At 37.6% G+C, this 15,940-nt stretch overlaps 1 protein-coding gene across 2 annotated transcripts in view; it reads left to right on the top strand.

Moving 5' to 3' along the window:
• The first annotated feature begins 443 nt into the window (after positions 1–443).
• The window catches only part of LOC127800773 (NAD-dependent protein deacylase SRT2), a 38,028-nt gene continuing 22,531 nt past the window's right edge, over positions 444–15,940 (top strand). Inside the window, exons 1-8 of one of the 2 annotated variants that reach the window (XM_052335575.1) lie at positions 444–596; positions 690–810; positions 1,683–1,725; positions 1,835–2,048; positions 2,176–2,241; positions 3,859–3,904; positions 8,003–8,163; positions 8,603–8,732. In XM_052335575.1, the coding sequence (XP_052191535.1) occupies positions 769–810; positions 1,683–1,725; positions 1,835–2,048; positions 2,176–2,241; positions 3,859–3,904; positions 8,003–8,163; positions 8,603–8,732 (702 nt within the window). In that variant the 5' untranslated portion in view covers positions 444–596; positions 690–768. The remainder of the gene's footprint in view (positions 597–689; positions 811–1,682; positions 1,726–1,834; positions 2,049–2,175; positions 2,242–3,858; positions 3,905–8,002; positions 8,164–8,602; positions 8,733–15,940) is intronic. The other variant, XM_052335573.1, reaches the window with a different exon arrangement.

Genomic DNA, 15,940 nt, shown 5'->3' with positions numbered 1-15,940 from the left:
CAAAGGAATTTGATGTATAAGAAAGGGTTATCTTAGAAGGAAAATGTTATTGGTATATTATTATGGCTTATACCTTAGACTACATAACGAAGATAAAATGTTTAAAATATCCTTTACTCAAGACAGTGAGGTGAGACGGTATGAGACGATGAAGTGCATGATTAAAATACTCTTTACCCAAGTTGATGAAGTGTGAGGGATATTTTTGTCATTTATGATGTATTGTGTAATTTAAGGTGTAGTTCAAGGATACCAATAGTATGATCCATCTTAAAAAATTAAATTTATAAGAAGTTAAAATATTAAACAAATAAATGTTTTTTATAGTTAATTAAAAAAATTCCAATTTGTTTACATTTTCCTATGTGATGAAAGGAGAGTTTTTTAAGTGGCGAAGAACAGTGCATCGTGGAACCACAAAGCCGCCAAAGAAGAAAAATTAAAGAAAAAATATAGAATGATATTTACTTACAATTACAAGGTTCAGATAGTTCAGAAAAGAAAGCCATAAATAAAAGAAAGAAACTAGATTTCTTCAATGGATTATTATGTCGTTGCCGACGCCTCCCCGATGAACCATCTTCTTCTTCGTGTCTGTAAGTCCTCTCTCTCTCTCTCTCTCTAGATTAGATTAGATTACTTTTTTCCCTTAAATATGTGTGATTGTGATGATGATTATGAATTTCTAGTGTAAATAATTCTTCAATGCATTGCGAGAGGACTTAGCGAAAATCGGAAGATAGGGAAAAACAAGAGAGCAAAGGCCGGATGGTTATATCGTTGCAGATGCCTCCCCGATCATTCATTTCTGTAACTCCTCTCTCTCTCTCTCTCTCTCTCTCTCTCTCTCTCTCCTGTAATTAGGGGATTTTGGTATCTTAAAAATGTGTCTTTGAGTATGGTGATGACCTTGGCTTTTAGAATCAGATGTTTCTAAGGGAATGTTGATGTTGGGACTTTATGTTGATAGATTAGAGATTATACGGAAAGAAAATAAGAATTTTGGTGTAATTTACCATAGTTGTACTTATGTTGGACTTTTCTGTTTCATAACCAAGGAACTTAGTTGTTCCACATGGGTTTCATTGACAAATGAATGACTTGCAAAATTTATATCTGTTTGTAAATTTAATGGTTAAAATTTATGGAAGGAAATGTTTGGATGGTAATTTTTCCGAAAATAAACTTTGAATTGACTGGAAAAAAATGTGGCATATATAGAAGACGATTGAAGAGCAGCATAGGTATGGGTTTGTTTGTCCTGGAGGATTATTTCTGAAAGTGTTCTTCATATTTATCAAGCTCAAGTTGATGCTTTTGAAGGAGAAGAAGAGACTTCATACTGATCTTGATTGCGGCCTGGTTGCATGGTGACAATGAGTTATTTTGTCGCTATATACTTTGAATTAACTATGGTAGCCGGAAGAGAGTAATGAACTAGTCTGAGCTTGAAATGAGGCAATGGTCACTTTTTAATGGCTGCTTCTAGGAAACAAGAAAGCAGGCTTGTATTGCATATTAGGATATATTTTGCAGCTACCAAGTTATCAAAATAGAAAATGAAGTAAAAAAAAGACAAAAAAAATGAAAATATTATATGGTGAATTCCTTGTTTATCCTTTTTTCTTCTTTGGTTGTACTATGGAATTCATTGATTTTCATCTCTGCTTTTTGATATGCAGACTATTAGAAACGTGAGGAGGGTGCTTGGGACAGCAAGGGCAAGCAAGTCTTCTTATTCTGTCTCCCATTCTTCAGCATCATTTATACCTATCTTACATCATCATCCTATAGATTTGTATATCTGATACCATTTTATTTTGTGTCTGTACAGATACTGCAAAATTAGGCACTGCAGGAAGAGTTGTCTCCTTTCAAGGCTCTTGTAGATATGTACAAACAACATGTCGTCTCACCATTCCTGGTACTTCATCGGTAACTGAAGAAAAAGTGCCTTTAAACTTTTTGAGGGACAAGAAGTTGACTCCTGATTCAGATCCCCCAACCTCCAAGGATGTGGAGCTGTTGTACCAATTCTTTGACCAGAGGTTTCAAAGAATTTTTACTCTCTCTCTCTCTCTGTGTTTAGGTTCTCTTGATTAATTATGCAGTTAATTGAAACTACGTGTGAGGTTCTGACTAGCTTCTGTTGTATTGGTTCTGTAAAATTTGTAGTACCAAGCTTGTGGTTTTGACTGGAGCTGGAATAAGCACAGAATGTGGAATTCCTGATTATAGAAGGTCATACTTCCACATTTCAATTTCTATATTCATCTCCAAAATGTTTCAAAGATTTCATTCCAACCATCATTGTTGATTGCATAATTTGAATGGTATCAAAGAGATTGCGATCTGGCTGAAGTTCCTAGCCAACATACACTGATATATTTTAATCTATATTTGTGAATCTTAATGTTAGTTTGTACCTCATAAAACCTTACACGGATTTATTTATTTATCTGGCAAAGTGGCAAACAATAGGTGATTGCTGGGAAAGATATATGGTGTAGATCACCCATATTAACTCATTTTGCTGTTCTGTTCTTTGCTGTTTTTCTAATATGCTCTTAGAACGCTGCATTTTGATCAATACTGATTATCAAATTTTCTTAGTTCTTTTATTGTTCCAGTAGATCTCCTCCCCTTTAATTAACTTTAACCTCTCCCTTTTGCATTAATATGCATTTTATGGCTTTCTTCAGTTCTGGTTATGTTTTGTTACATATAATGTACATATATATTTATTCTCCTTCACTATAGTTTCATATGGTTCTGCTTATTGTTTTCTATCACAATGTAAAAGCATACACCTGATGGCATTTTCTTTTCTTTTTTTTTTTGTTAGGTAATATATATAAATATATATATGTTGTTATTCCTTTATGCTGAAAGATTTTACTGTTGTTCTTTACTTTTAGCTTAAAAATTTTGTTCTTCCTTTATGCTGTAATATATTGTTGTTGCTTTGTATCCTTATTTGTTTATTGGATAAATTACATTTAGAACCCTTGAGGTTCGGTAAAGTGACAGACACCCTTGACATTTGAGAAATGACAATAACCTCCCCCGACTTTACCACTCTAGCTACACTCCCCACCCAACCCCCCAGTCCCATCATTGTAAAATTGTTAATATGACAAAAATATCCTCACATTTTCTCTCCCCCTCTCTTTGTCCTCCTCCTTTGTCTAGCAAAAATCCAATAGTTTGTTGATCTCTCTCTGGTTCAGCCATTGCCGAACTGGAGAGAAAGAGAGAGCTGTATTCTGGCTAGTTTGCCATGCGAGGAGAAGAGATGGAGGGAGAGAGAAAATATGAGGGTATTTTCATCATATTAAAATGTTTAACATCTGTAAAGTAATAGTAGGGGGAAAGTGTAATTAGAGTTGTAAAGTCAGGGGACATTTCTGTCATTTCTTAAGTGTCAGGGAAGGTCTCTATCATTTCTTAAATGTCAGGGTTGTCCCTGTCTTTTTTTTATCAAACTTCAGGGGTGCTGAGTGTAATTTACCCTTGTTTATTTATGCTTTTACTGTTTGAATATAAACCCGTTCTGGAAGTATTTCAACTCAAAAGAAATTATAAATTGTTCTGATTGCTTTGTAGTGGCACCATGATTTAAACCAAATATTTGAAACCAGCCAATTAATGCATCCTTATTCTAGGATACTAATACACGGGTAATTTGTCTCTGCACCATAATCTTTGATCGGTTAGCTTTATTCATGCTTGCACCCAAAAAAAAAAAAATTAATTTTAAATGAAAAGCAGAAAACTTACTTGTTGGACATAGGAATGTATGGTATGTCTATATGTGTGCTTTTTTGTGCATGTCCTGACTGTTTTTTTCCATTGCAGTCCACATGGAGCATATAGTTCTGGATTCAGACCAATTACACACCAGGTGATCTGAAGGCATGAGCACTAATATCTTTTTCTTTATATATATTTAATTGTGGAAGAAATAATCATTTAGTTTCTTGAGTTTCTAGACAAGGAGGGAGTTGGAGTAAGGAACAATAGTGGCAGACTACAAAATAAAGGAATAGCTCCTGTTGAATCAAAACTGGAAGCTACTGAGGAGGACATGAAGATTTCCTGATATTTATTCAATAAGTTTTTCATATGTTACTGTTGGATCTCGTGAATATTGAAGAGATGAGTTGTAGTGTATATTTAGAAGTTTCCTATTTAGTGTTTCCAAATCAGTTTAGGATACTTGCCTAAACTAGGTTTAGGAAACTTCCTAAAAGGCTGTATATATATTTTCTTATAGAGTTTCTTATGTTGTAATTTTCCCTTCCTATAAGAAGGATGGCCGTGTACATATCATAATCAATTCAATCATTTGATATTCAGCTTTTACAGCATCAAAGCCCTCTTCAATGCCCCTCTGCTCATTTTCCAGACCTGTTTCAGCATGCCTCTCTTCCTTTACTGGTGTTTGGCTGTGTTTCCTTGGTCCACATAGCTAAACATCACCATGATAAATTTGACCCTAGAGCCCTACGTTGTGCTTTCATAGGACACTCACCTACTCAAAAGGGGTACAAGTGTTATCATTCCTCCACTAGGAAGGTTTATGTATCTGAAGATGTTATTTTTGTGGAGTCAGCTTCCTTTTTCGACTCCCAAGCTGGTCACCAAGGGGAGACTATGGTTCATGGTGACCCTAATGATCCCTTTCTCACTCAGCCTCCCATCTACTCCCCTCAGCCTCCTACCATCACTGTCTCATCTCCTCAGCATCATGATTAGCCTGATTAGTCCGATACACCTCTTCAGCCTGCTGATTTGGACCCTAACTGCTCTTCAAGAGGCAGTCATGAGTTAGTTTGTGATCAAGGTAACCCTGAGCAAGAGCAATTAGCCACTTAAGAGCTGCTATCTCCAGTCAGGTATAAGGGATCTCCTCATGTATTCAAACATAGGCAGCCTCAGCATGCACCAATGTTTGCCCCTAGTCAAGGTATGGAGGTCATTCAACCCTCATCATCAATTCAAATTGATACTACTAATGCTGATTTAGACCTTCCTATAGCTGTTCGAAAAGGGGTTAGAAGCTGCACCTGACATCCTTTGGCCAACTTCTTGCCCTATCATCGTCTTTCCCACAACCACAAGGGTTTCCTAGTATCTTTGGACTCCGTTAAGATCCCTAAGTCAGTTGATGAGGCCTTAAAGGATCTAAACTTGAGGCAAGCTATGCTAGAAGAGATGAGAGCTCTAAAGAAGAATCATACATGGGACTTAGTGCCTAAATCATAGGGGGTTACACCGGTTGGCTGCAGGTGGATTTTTAATGTCAAGTGCAAGGCTGATGGAACCCTAGACAGGAATAAAGTTAGGTTGGTAGCCAAGGGTTACACCCAATCATATGGTATAAATTACCTTGAAACATTTGCCCCTATGTCAAAGATGTCTACTGTGAGAATACTATTATCCCTAGCTGCCTATTATGGATGGAATTTACAGCAATTGGATGTAAAGAATGCATTCTTGTGTGGAGACTTAGAAGAAGAAGTATTTATGGAATTGCCTCCCGAATTTCATGAAAGAGATGCAGGGCATGTTTTCAGGCTCAAGAAAGCTCTCTATGGGCTTAAACAATCCTCAAGAGTCTGGTTTGGTAGGTTCTCAAAGGTTATGACAGCAATGGGGTATAGCCAAAGCAGGGGTGATCATACTTTGTTTTTTAAGTATTCAAGAAGTGAGAAGCTTACTGCTTTATTAGTGTATGTAGATGACATAATAGTCACCGAGGATGATGCTGAAGAACAAAAGATTCTCAAGGATAAGCTAGCCAAGGAATTTAAGATCAAAGATTTGGGACTTCTCAAATACTTTTTAGGAATTGAAGTAGCCTATTCCAAGATTGGAATATTTCTCTCCCAAAGGAAATATGTGCTAGACTTATTGGCTAAAACAGGAATATCAGGTGGTAGAGGTTCTAATGTGCTAGTAGAGCCTAACAGTAAGTTGAGGGTTAATCCTAGCAGTTAGCTTGTTGACAAGGGTAGATATCAAAGGCTGGTGGGCCGACTGATCTATCTCTCCCACACTAGGTCTAACATTGCATTTGTTCTCAGCCTAGTGAGCTAATTTATGCACAACCCAACAGAGGAACATATGCAGGCAATGAGGAAAATTTTAAGCTACTGAAGGCTACTCTAGGTAAGGGAATCTTGTTCCAGTCAAAAGAAGAATTGGACATTAAAGGATTCACAGATGCAAACTATGTTGGATCTCTAGTTGATAAGAGATCAACAAGTGGATATTGTGTGTTCCTAGGTAGAAACCTTGTGTCTTGGAGAAGCAAGAAGTAAAGTGTTGTGCAAGGTTAAGTGCAGAAGCAGAATTTAGGGCCATGGCCCTTAGCCTATGTGAGGTATTGATGTTAAGAATCATCCTAGAGGATTTGAGGATCAAGGTTCAAGGTTCAATTAGGTTGTTTTGTGACAACCAATCAGCCATCAACATTGCTCACAACCTTGTCCAACATGACAGGACGAAGCATGTTGAAATAAACCAGCACTTCATTAAAGAGAAGTTGGATGCAGGCCTAATTCATATATCTTATATTCCATCACAAGAACAAGGGCAGATTTATTAACTAAAGGGCTGGCAGTCAAAAGGTTTAAGGATCTAACATGCAAGTTGGGAATGATCGATATACACTCTCCAGCTCAAGGGGGAGTGTTAGATCTCGTGAATATTGAAGAGATGAGTTGTAGTGTATATTTAGAGGTTTCCTATTTAGTGTTTCCAAATCAGTTTAGGATACTTGCCTAAACTAGGTTTAGGAAACTTCCTAAAACGCTATATATATATTTTTCTTTCTTGTTGATAGAGTTTCCTATGTTGTAATTTTCCCTTCCTATAAGAAGGATGGTCATGTACATATCATAATCAATTCAATCATTTGATATTCAGCTTTTACAGTTACTCCAAAGATTTTGACAAGGAATGAATATATTGTTATTTTGAAAACATAGATATACTTATGGATCACAATGTCTGGTGTCATTCAGGAAAATAAGAAATCAATGAAGACTATACAAATTGGTTTAATGAAGATATGTAGAGACTTGGCAAGGATAGGTATATCAAGGTTTTCAGAATTAGTATCAAATGTTGAACAAATATTGCAAATTCCATTGAATTGTGTGCTTTGATGTTTTAAACTCTAATGAATAACTCTTTTGTTTGTTTTTTTTTCCTGCAATGAACAAGTTAAGAATTGATATTTATTCAGTTACATCAATGGCCTTGAACTTAGGCTTATGGTTGTGTACTCACTAAGAAAAATAAATTGTTCATTCTTGTGCACACAGTGACAGAAGAATAAAACCCATGCTTTATTTTTGACGGTGGTTGAACAATTGTATCTCAGTTGGTTATCACATCATATAATGGATTCCAGCCTTCGATGTGGAAGGCATCAGATGTTCATGTAACCATGAGCAGTATACATAATGGTGAAATGGCTTTCCGTGCTTGACAAGTTAATGTGTAGTTTTCTTGATTCATCTCTGTAGCTCCATCAGGATTTATAGTTTTCTGGATTTACTGACAAAGTAACTGATCTAACAAGAGAGAGAATCTGTGTGATGCTATTCTTTGCAGACTGAGACATTTCTTCCTCGATTCTCCCCACTTTCCTCTAGAACCTGTGAAGATTAAAAATGGTTGAATTTACCTGCAAGACCATAAATGGTACTAGGATTTCTTAAAAGGAGGATGAAACATCTTTAGGGGCCCTAGGTTGAATATGAGTATGAAAAGTATTTTACTTGGTGGGGGGTGGGTACATAAGAGTTTTGCCAAAGTAGGGGACCATGGCTACCTTCTATCTAATGCTGGTTTTCTCCCTGCCTACCATTTGAATTTTGGCCTGATTGATCAAGTACATGAAATAATGCACATTAGTGATTGTTCTTGTTTATATCAACTGCTGAACTTCATGGTTAACTTATGCTCTCTTGGGAATTCCAATTAACAGGAATTTCTCCGTTCTAACCGGACCCGAAGGCGGTACTGGGCAAGGAGCTATGCGGGATGGAGACGCTTCACTGCATCCCAGCCAGGTGCAGCTCATATTGCTTTGGCATCTCTTGAGAAAGCTGGTCGCATACATTTTATGATTACACAAAATGTTGACAGGTAATTGGCTTTCTATCTCACATTAAATTTTAGCACTCTGCAGGACCCTGAGCAATCTGATAGCATTGCTGATGAGGAACTAAAAGTATCAAATTTTGATGTTTGATAAATATTTAGTTATTTAGATTTATCTTGATTTATTGTATTTTGTTTAGGCATACAATGTATTCAGAAAAATCGCCTTCTTACCTATTTCCTGGTTTATGCATCATTCTTCTTCTTCTTCTTCTTCTTCTTTAATCCTTACCTATTTCCTGGTTTATGCATCATTCTTCTTCTTCTTCTTCTTCTTCTTCTTCTTTAATCCTTACCTATTTCCTGGTTTATGCATCAACTGATTCTTCTTCTTCTTTTTCTTCTTCTTCTTCTTCTTCTTCTTCTTTAATCCTTACCTATTTCCTGGTTTATGCATCAACTGATCTATCAATATCTTGTCCAGGTTACATCATCATGCTGGTAGCAACCCACTTGAATTACATGGGACTGTATATATTGTAGTTTGTTTAAGTTGTGGCTTTTCTTTCTCCCGACAGCTGTTTCAAGACCAACTGAAGGCCCTTAATCCCAAGGTTAGTCTTAAAGGATGTATATTTATTGATACAGAATGAATTGCATCATATGCTTCTGTGATACCATATTATGTTTTCATCTTATTAGTTATCATAGTGTGAAAGTGAGTTGATTAGTGACCTGCAAATAATTATGGCACTATGAGTTTCCAATATTTTACTATTACTTAAATTTCATGGTGTGTAACTGTTGGGAGGAGTCAAAAGCTCAACCCTAATCAACCCCCTTAATACTCAAATAGCAGCGACCCAAAAACATATACAAAAGAATGGACAGAGAACCATACACAAGCATAAAATAATGAACACAATATAAACACAAGAGATTTACCGTGGTTCACCCATTAACGAGGGCTACGTCCACGTTGAGCTCCGACAAAAGGAGTTCACTGCACTATAGGGATAAAAGTTTTACACAGCCAGCAAGCCTCCGATTACAACACCAAAAACAACAACTCTCTGATCTCACTGTACAAAGAATAACCTTCTGAAAACATTAGCTCGACCCCATAACCACAATCTAAGGTTAGAGGCTTACAACTTAGAAAATAGAGCAAAAACAGAGAACATCCAAAAACTACGAGAATGAGAACAAAAGAATAATCAGAACAAACCCTAATGCAGCAGATAATCGGAGGTCGTCGCTATTATGATCCCGAGGAGATTGAAGCTGATATAAAGGCGACTCAAGCAGTGGAGATCGAGCCGTACAAAGGAAAGAGCAGAGCATCGACGATCGGAAGAGAGGCAGGCTAAAAGACAAGAACCAGCACGCCAAACAAAACGGCAGGGAGGTTGCCGTTTTGGCCCTCCACCTTGGGCCCAAAACGCTGCCGTTTTGGGCAGCCATAGGGGTTGCCAAAAGACCCTCCAGCCCCTGCCAGAAAACGATGCCGTATTTGGAGCTTCACTAATAACAATCTCCACCTTGAAGCTTCAAAACATTAAGGGACAATCCACTAAAAAATGCAGCAAGCTTACAATCTATGTCATCATCACTCAGGATGTTTGGTCTTTCAACCAACTGTGACGTGCAGCAAGTCCAAACAGTGTTTGAACTTGGCTGCAGTCACAATCTTTGTCCCCATATCAGCTGGGTTGTTTTCTGTTGGGACCTTTTGAATAAATACACTCTCTTTGGCTACTTGGTCCCTTACAAAATGAAACTTTACATCTACATGTTTGGTTCTCTCGTGATATACAGGGTTTTTACATAAATGTATGGCACTCTGACTGTCTGAAAATACTACAACCTTACCTTGTAACATATGAATTTCCTTTAACAAACCTTGGAGCCAGATGGCTTCTTTGAAGGCATCAGTGACAGCCACATATTCTGCCTCAGTGGAAGACAATGCAACCAATGGCTGCAACTGAGACTTCCAGCTGATGCAGTTCCCTCCCTGGGTAAAGAAGAAAGAAGTTGTAGATTTTCGAGAGTCCCTGTCACCAGCAAAGTCAGAGTCCACACATCCAACAAGATTAAAAACATCACAATTCTTTTTATAAATTAACCCAATATCAGCAGAGCCATTAATGTACCTTAACACATACTTTAAAGCTTCCCAATGAATTTTACCAGGATTAGACATGAATCTACTAAGTAGAGAAATTGAAAAAGCTAAATCAGGCCTGGTACTAATCATTGAGTACATTATGGTTCCAATGACATTAGCATATGGGATGTTTTCCATTTTAAGCATTTCAGAGTCGGATATTGGACATTGTTTTTTAGATAAGATGAAGTGACCAGCCAATGGAACATTTACTAGTTTACAACCAGTCATGCCAAACTTTTGAACAGCTTTTAACAAATAATCATGTTGATGAATTTTCAGACAAGAGTTATTTCTATCTCTTTCGATAATCATTCCTAAAATTCTTCTAGCAGGTCCTAAGTCTTTCATATCAAAGTTGGTATTTAACACGGATTTTAACTCACAAATTTTAGACTTAGACTTGCTGATTAATAGAATGTCATCAACATACAGCAACAAATAAACAGGAGTCTCAGATAAGATGAAGTAAAAACAGTTATCATATTCACTTCTGTTAAAACCAATTCCAGTTACAAAATTGTCAAATTTTTTATACCATTGACGTGGAGATTGTTTTAACCCATACAAGGACTTCTTTAACAAACACACATGATCTGGATGTTTTTTGTTAACATATCCTACTGGCTGTTCCATATAAATTAATTCTTCTAAGTCCCCATGTAAGAAAGCAGTTTTAACATCCAGCTGTTCTAATTCTAAATTATACTGAACAACTATTGAAAGCATCATTCGAATAGTTTTAAATTTAACAACAGGAGAAAATATTTCAGTATAATCAATACCTTCCCTCTGGGTAAACCCTTTAGCTACTAATCTAGCTTTAAACCTTAAGGGATCAGAGGGTAACATACCTTCTTTAACTTTGAACAGCCACTTACATTTTATCAGCTTCTGTTTCTGAGGTCTTGGGACCAGTTCCCAAGTTTTGTTTGTCATCAATGAGTTCATCTCTTCGTCCATAGCTTGCTGCCATTTCAAACAGTCATGGGAGTTGACAGCCTCCTCATAGGAGGTAGGCTCACTACTCCTCATCTCCAAACCTGCCACTAAGGCATAGTAAACTAAATCTGAGTAAGAATATCTTGCAGGAGGCCTTATAGTCCTCCTGCTTCTGTCCCTTGCCAGCTGGTAGTCCCTTAGGACCTGGTGTGGAGAGTCATATTGCTCTTCCTCACCTCCAGGAGCTACAGATGGCTCCTCATGATCACTTTCATGATCAGAGGGTAAATCAACTTCAGGGTTTGAAACATCTGAGGAGGAAGTAGCCAGTAGATCAGGAACATCTGTCGGTTGCTCCACCCCATTTTGGGTATTGGCAATGATAGGGAAGATATCTGGGGTGCCAGGTGTGGGATAGTCTTCCAAACTTTCTAATTTACAAGGGAAGGTAGATTCATTAAATATAACATCTCTGCTAATTATTATCTTGACTCCACCTGAACTCCTATCCCACAACCTATATCCTTTTGTTCCATCTTGGTACCCCACAAAAACACATTTTATGGATCTAGGATCCAATTTTCCCACTGATTGGTGGGCATATGCCTCACAACCAAAAACCTTAAGATAATTGAAATTTAATTTTCTGCCTGTCCATTTTTCTTCTGGACACTTTAAGTTCAAAACAGTGGAAGGGCTACGATTTATCAAGTGGGCAGCAGTGGAGAGAGCCTCTCCCCAAAAGGTTTTAAGTAGGCCAGCTGTAAAGAGGAGGCATCTAACCTTTTCTAACAAGGTCCTGTTCATTCTCTCAGCCACCCCATTTTGTTGGGGTGTATTCCTCACGGTTTTATGCCTAACAATGCCATGAGAGTCACAAAACTCATCAAAGTCTCTATTACAGAATTCTAAGCCATTGTCAGTTCTTAGAGTTTTAACCTTCTTGTCAGATTGGTTTTCAACTAAGGCTTTCCATATTTTAAATTTATCTAAAATCTGATCCTTAGTTCTAAGAAGAAAAACCCAAACCTTCCTTGTATAGTCATCCACAATTGATAGAAAATATCTGTTCCCACCGAGAGTAGGCTTTTGAGAGGGACCCCACAGATCAGCATGCACATATTCTAAGCATACCTTCGCCAGGTGAGTTCCTGTATGGAAACTCATCCTGTGTTGCTTGCTTAGGATGCATGACTCACAAAAGTTCAAAGGATCTGTAGGCACTGAACCAAGGTAACCTTGGTTTGATAGAGCCTTCAGACCTTTCTGGGTCATGTGACCAAGTCTCAGGTGCCAGAGATCTGTCTTATCAGCTTTAGCCATGCATGCAATTGAAAAATTAACAGAGGGTAATGAATAACCATTTAGAACATATAGACCATGTTTTTTAGTACCAGAGAGAATTAGGTGTTTATTCTTAAAGACATGCATATTCTCTTTTTCTGCTTTATAAGAATAACCTAATTCATCTAAGGTTCCAAGAGATATGAGATTTCTTTTTAATCCAGGCACATATCTAACATTTGTAAGAATCTTAATCTTGTTATCATGAACTTTCAAAGATATATCACCCATGCCTTGAATACAACAAGATTGATAGTTACCCATAAAAACTGTTCCTGTTTCTTTGTTACTAAAATTTTGAAACCACTCAATGTTTGGACACATGTGAAATGAACAACCCGAGTCCATTATCCATTCATTAACAACAGTTGAGCTAGAAACAGTAAGAACTTCAGCTAGGTTATTGGAGCTGCTTGCAGCTACCGATGCATCCCCCCCTTGTTTTTGTTTCTTTAGCAAGTCATAACAATATTTCTTTATATGACCCTCTTTCCCACAATGGTAGCATTTCCATTTAGGCTTTTGCTTACCCTTTTTACCCTTACCCTTAAAACCTGAACCTACAGTTTGGTTACTGTTTCCTATGTTGTTTCTCTTATCAGATTTATCTTTAACAAACAGGTTATTAGCTGGTTTCTTAGATGCATTTAATTCTAATTCTCTTGCCTTAATTCCTGAGATAACAAGGTCTAAACTAGGCACAATACCAGTATACTGTAAAGCATGTTTAACCACATTGTATTCATCAGGCAGAGAATTTAAAAGAATCATAGCCTCACTGGTATCACCAAGGGCTTGATCAGTACCTCTTAATAATAAACTAAGTTTGGTAAACTCATCTATGTTTTCATCCATAGATCTAGAGACATTCATCTTATAGTTAAATAGCATACCCTTTAAATAAACTAAATTTGGAGCAGATAAAACAGAGTATAATGAATCTAGTTTATTCCACAATTCAAGAGGGGTATTCATGCCATCTACTTTACGTATAACACTATCACCAAGATGCAGAAAAATAAGATTGAATGCTTCTTCCCTTACCTCGTCAGCTCTTGAGAGCTGTTCTGCTGTCCATTTCTCTTCGTTGGATTCTAGTGCAATAAGCACTTTATGATGAGAGAGCAGAACTCTCATCTTTTTCTTCCAACTACCGAAATCGCTTTTACCATCAAATGTGTCGATTTCAAATCGGGTTGATGTCATCTTCGCTTTGCACGAAGGTACCCTAGGAAACCCTAGACACTGACCAGACTCACTCAGCAAAAAATAATAGACCGACGAGAGACTTACAGTAAACCCTAGGAATCCAAGACAGACAACACCACACCAGTAAACCCTAACCGAGACAAACCTCAGTCGAAGGTACCGTGAGTATAAAAGGCTCTGATACCACTGTTGGGAGGAGTCAAAAGCTCAACCCTAATCAACCCCCTTAATACTCAAATAGCAGCGACCCAAAAACATATACAAAAGAATGGACAGAGAACCATACACAAGCATAAAATAATGAACACAATATAAACACAAGAGATTTACCGTGGTTCACCCATTAACGAGGGCTACGTCCACGTTGAGCTCCGACAAAAGGAGTTCACTGCACTATAGGGATAAAAGTTTTACACAGCCAGCGAGCCTCCGATTACAACACCAAAAACAACAACTCTCTGATCTCACTGTACAAAGAATAACCCTCTGAAAACATTAGCTCGACCCCATAACCACAATCTAAGGTTAGAGGCTTACAACTTAGAAAATAGAGCAAAAACAGAGAACATCCAAAAACTACGAGAATGAGAACAGAAGAATAATCAGAACAAACCCTAATGCAGCAGATAATCGGAGGTCGTCGCTATTATGATCCCGAGGAGATTGAAGCTGATATAAAGGCGACTCAAGCGGTGGAGATCGAGCCGTACAAAGGAAAGAGCAGAGCATCGACGATCGGCAGAGAGGCAGGCTAAAAGACAAGAACCAGCACGCCAAACAAAACGGCAGGGAGGTTGCCGTTTTGGCCCTCCACCTTGGGCCCAAAACGCTGCCGTTTTGGGCAGCCATAGGGGTTGCCAAAAGACCCTCCAGCCCCTGCCAGAAAACGATGCCGTATTTGGAGCTTCACTAATAACAGTAACATTTGTTATGTTTTGTTCATCAAAATCCTATAATTCCTTAAATATGTTGTTCTAATAGTAATTTGGGACTCCTAAGCTAACAATTTTAAAGTTCAGCTGCACATATTACTATGTTTTATTCATTTTTTTGAAAATCCATTTGTTGGTTGGTTATATCAAACTTTTCAGAAGAATAATGTGTATTTTTACTAACAGGAAATTGAGATTGTGAGGGTCTATGTCAAATTCTTTGTCAACCAACTAATCTAAAAGTTATGGTTATTAGAGAGAGGGATAATATTTCTTGTATTTTATTAGTTTTCCTCTTAACATGTCCACTCATGTGCGGCCAGACTTGACTGCATACCGAGTTAAATAAGTGCAACTATTTAAATATTAGGTTTTGAATGAGATTTGGATATACAACCTTTGCTTGCATATCATGACAAGTTGTTGACAACCAACTCATCTAGAAATTTAAACTATTACAGAAGGGGATTACTCTTCTTGTATGTAATTATTTTACTCCAATTTGTTAACTAGAAATTGAATAATCTCTGTTGGTTACAGAAGTGTTGACGATCATTCTAGATAATGGCAATCCCTCTTATAGCAAAGATAGCTTGTAGGTTATCAGAACATGAGCTGGGTATATATTTGTGGTGAGACTCTCATCCTCAAATCCCAAGCAACAAAAGTCTTCCACTGTCTGTCAAAGTGGCTCAGTATGCATACTTTCTGCACCGTTGATGCAAATAGGGACAGCAAAATAGCCAAAAACACAACAATGTTGCAGTGCTGAAGCAATGAACAGAAAATAGCTCACTTAAACAACTGAAATCACACCTTTCCTGATCTAGAAAAGCAAAGTGGCAGTAGCTTCTTGCTAGCCTCTTGCGCTTATGGCAGCAGTGGAGGGATTGGTAGGCGCTGCAGGGTCAGCTCCTCAAAACCCTAGCTGTTTTGGGGCTGAAAATCCCTGCAGAGACTTCTGTCTTCAAAAATGCTAAAAAAAATTTAAAAAAAAAAAACCCTCAATTGGCTGTGAGACTCTATTATACCTACCCTCAAGCTTTCAAGGGAAGCCAACCTCTATCTCTTCAAGCTTTCCAAGAGAAGCCAACACCCTTTTTGCTAATAGCTCCCCTAAAAGTCACTAATCTTCAAGGAACCCCAACAAAACACTTGATCATACAAAGAGACACCCCAAAATTAACTTACACTAAAATATACCCCCAAAAGCTAAAAGTACCAT

The sequence above is a fragment of the Diospyros lotus genome, chromosome 4, assembly GCF_014633365.1.
Source record: "Diospyros lotus cultivar Yz01 chromosome 4, ASM1463336v1, whole genome shotgun sequence".
NCBI classification, from domain to species: domain Eukaryota; kingdom Viridiplantae; phylum Streptophyta; class Magnoliopsida; order Ericales; family Ebenaceae; genus Diospyros; species Diospyros lotus.
Note: the sequence above shows the minus strand (reverse complement) of the source record. Positions and strands in the feature narration are given on the sequence as shown.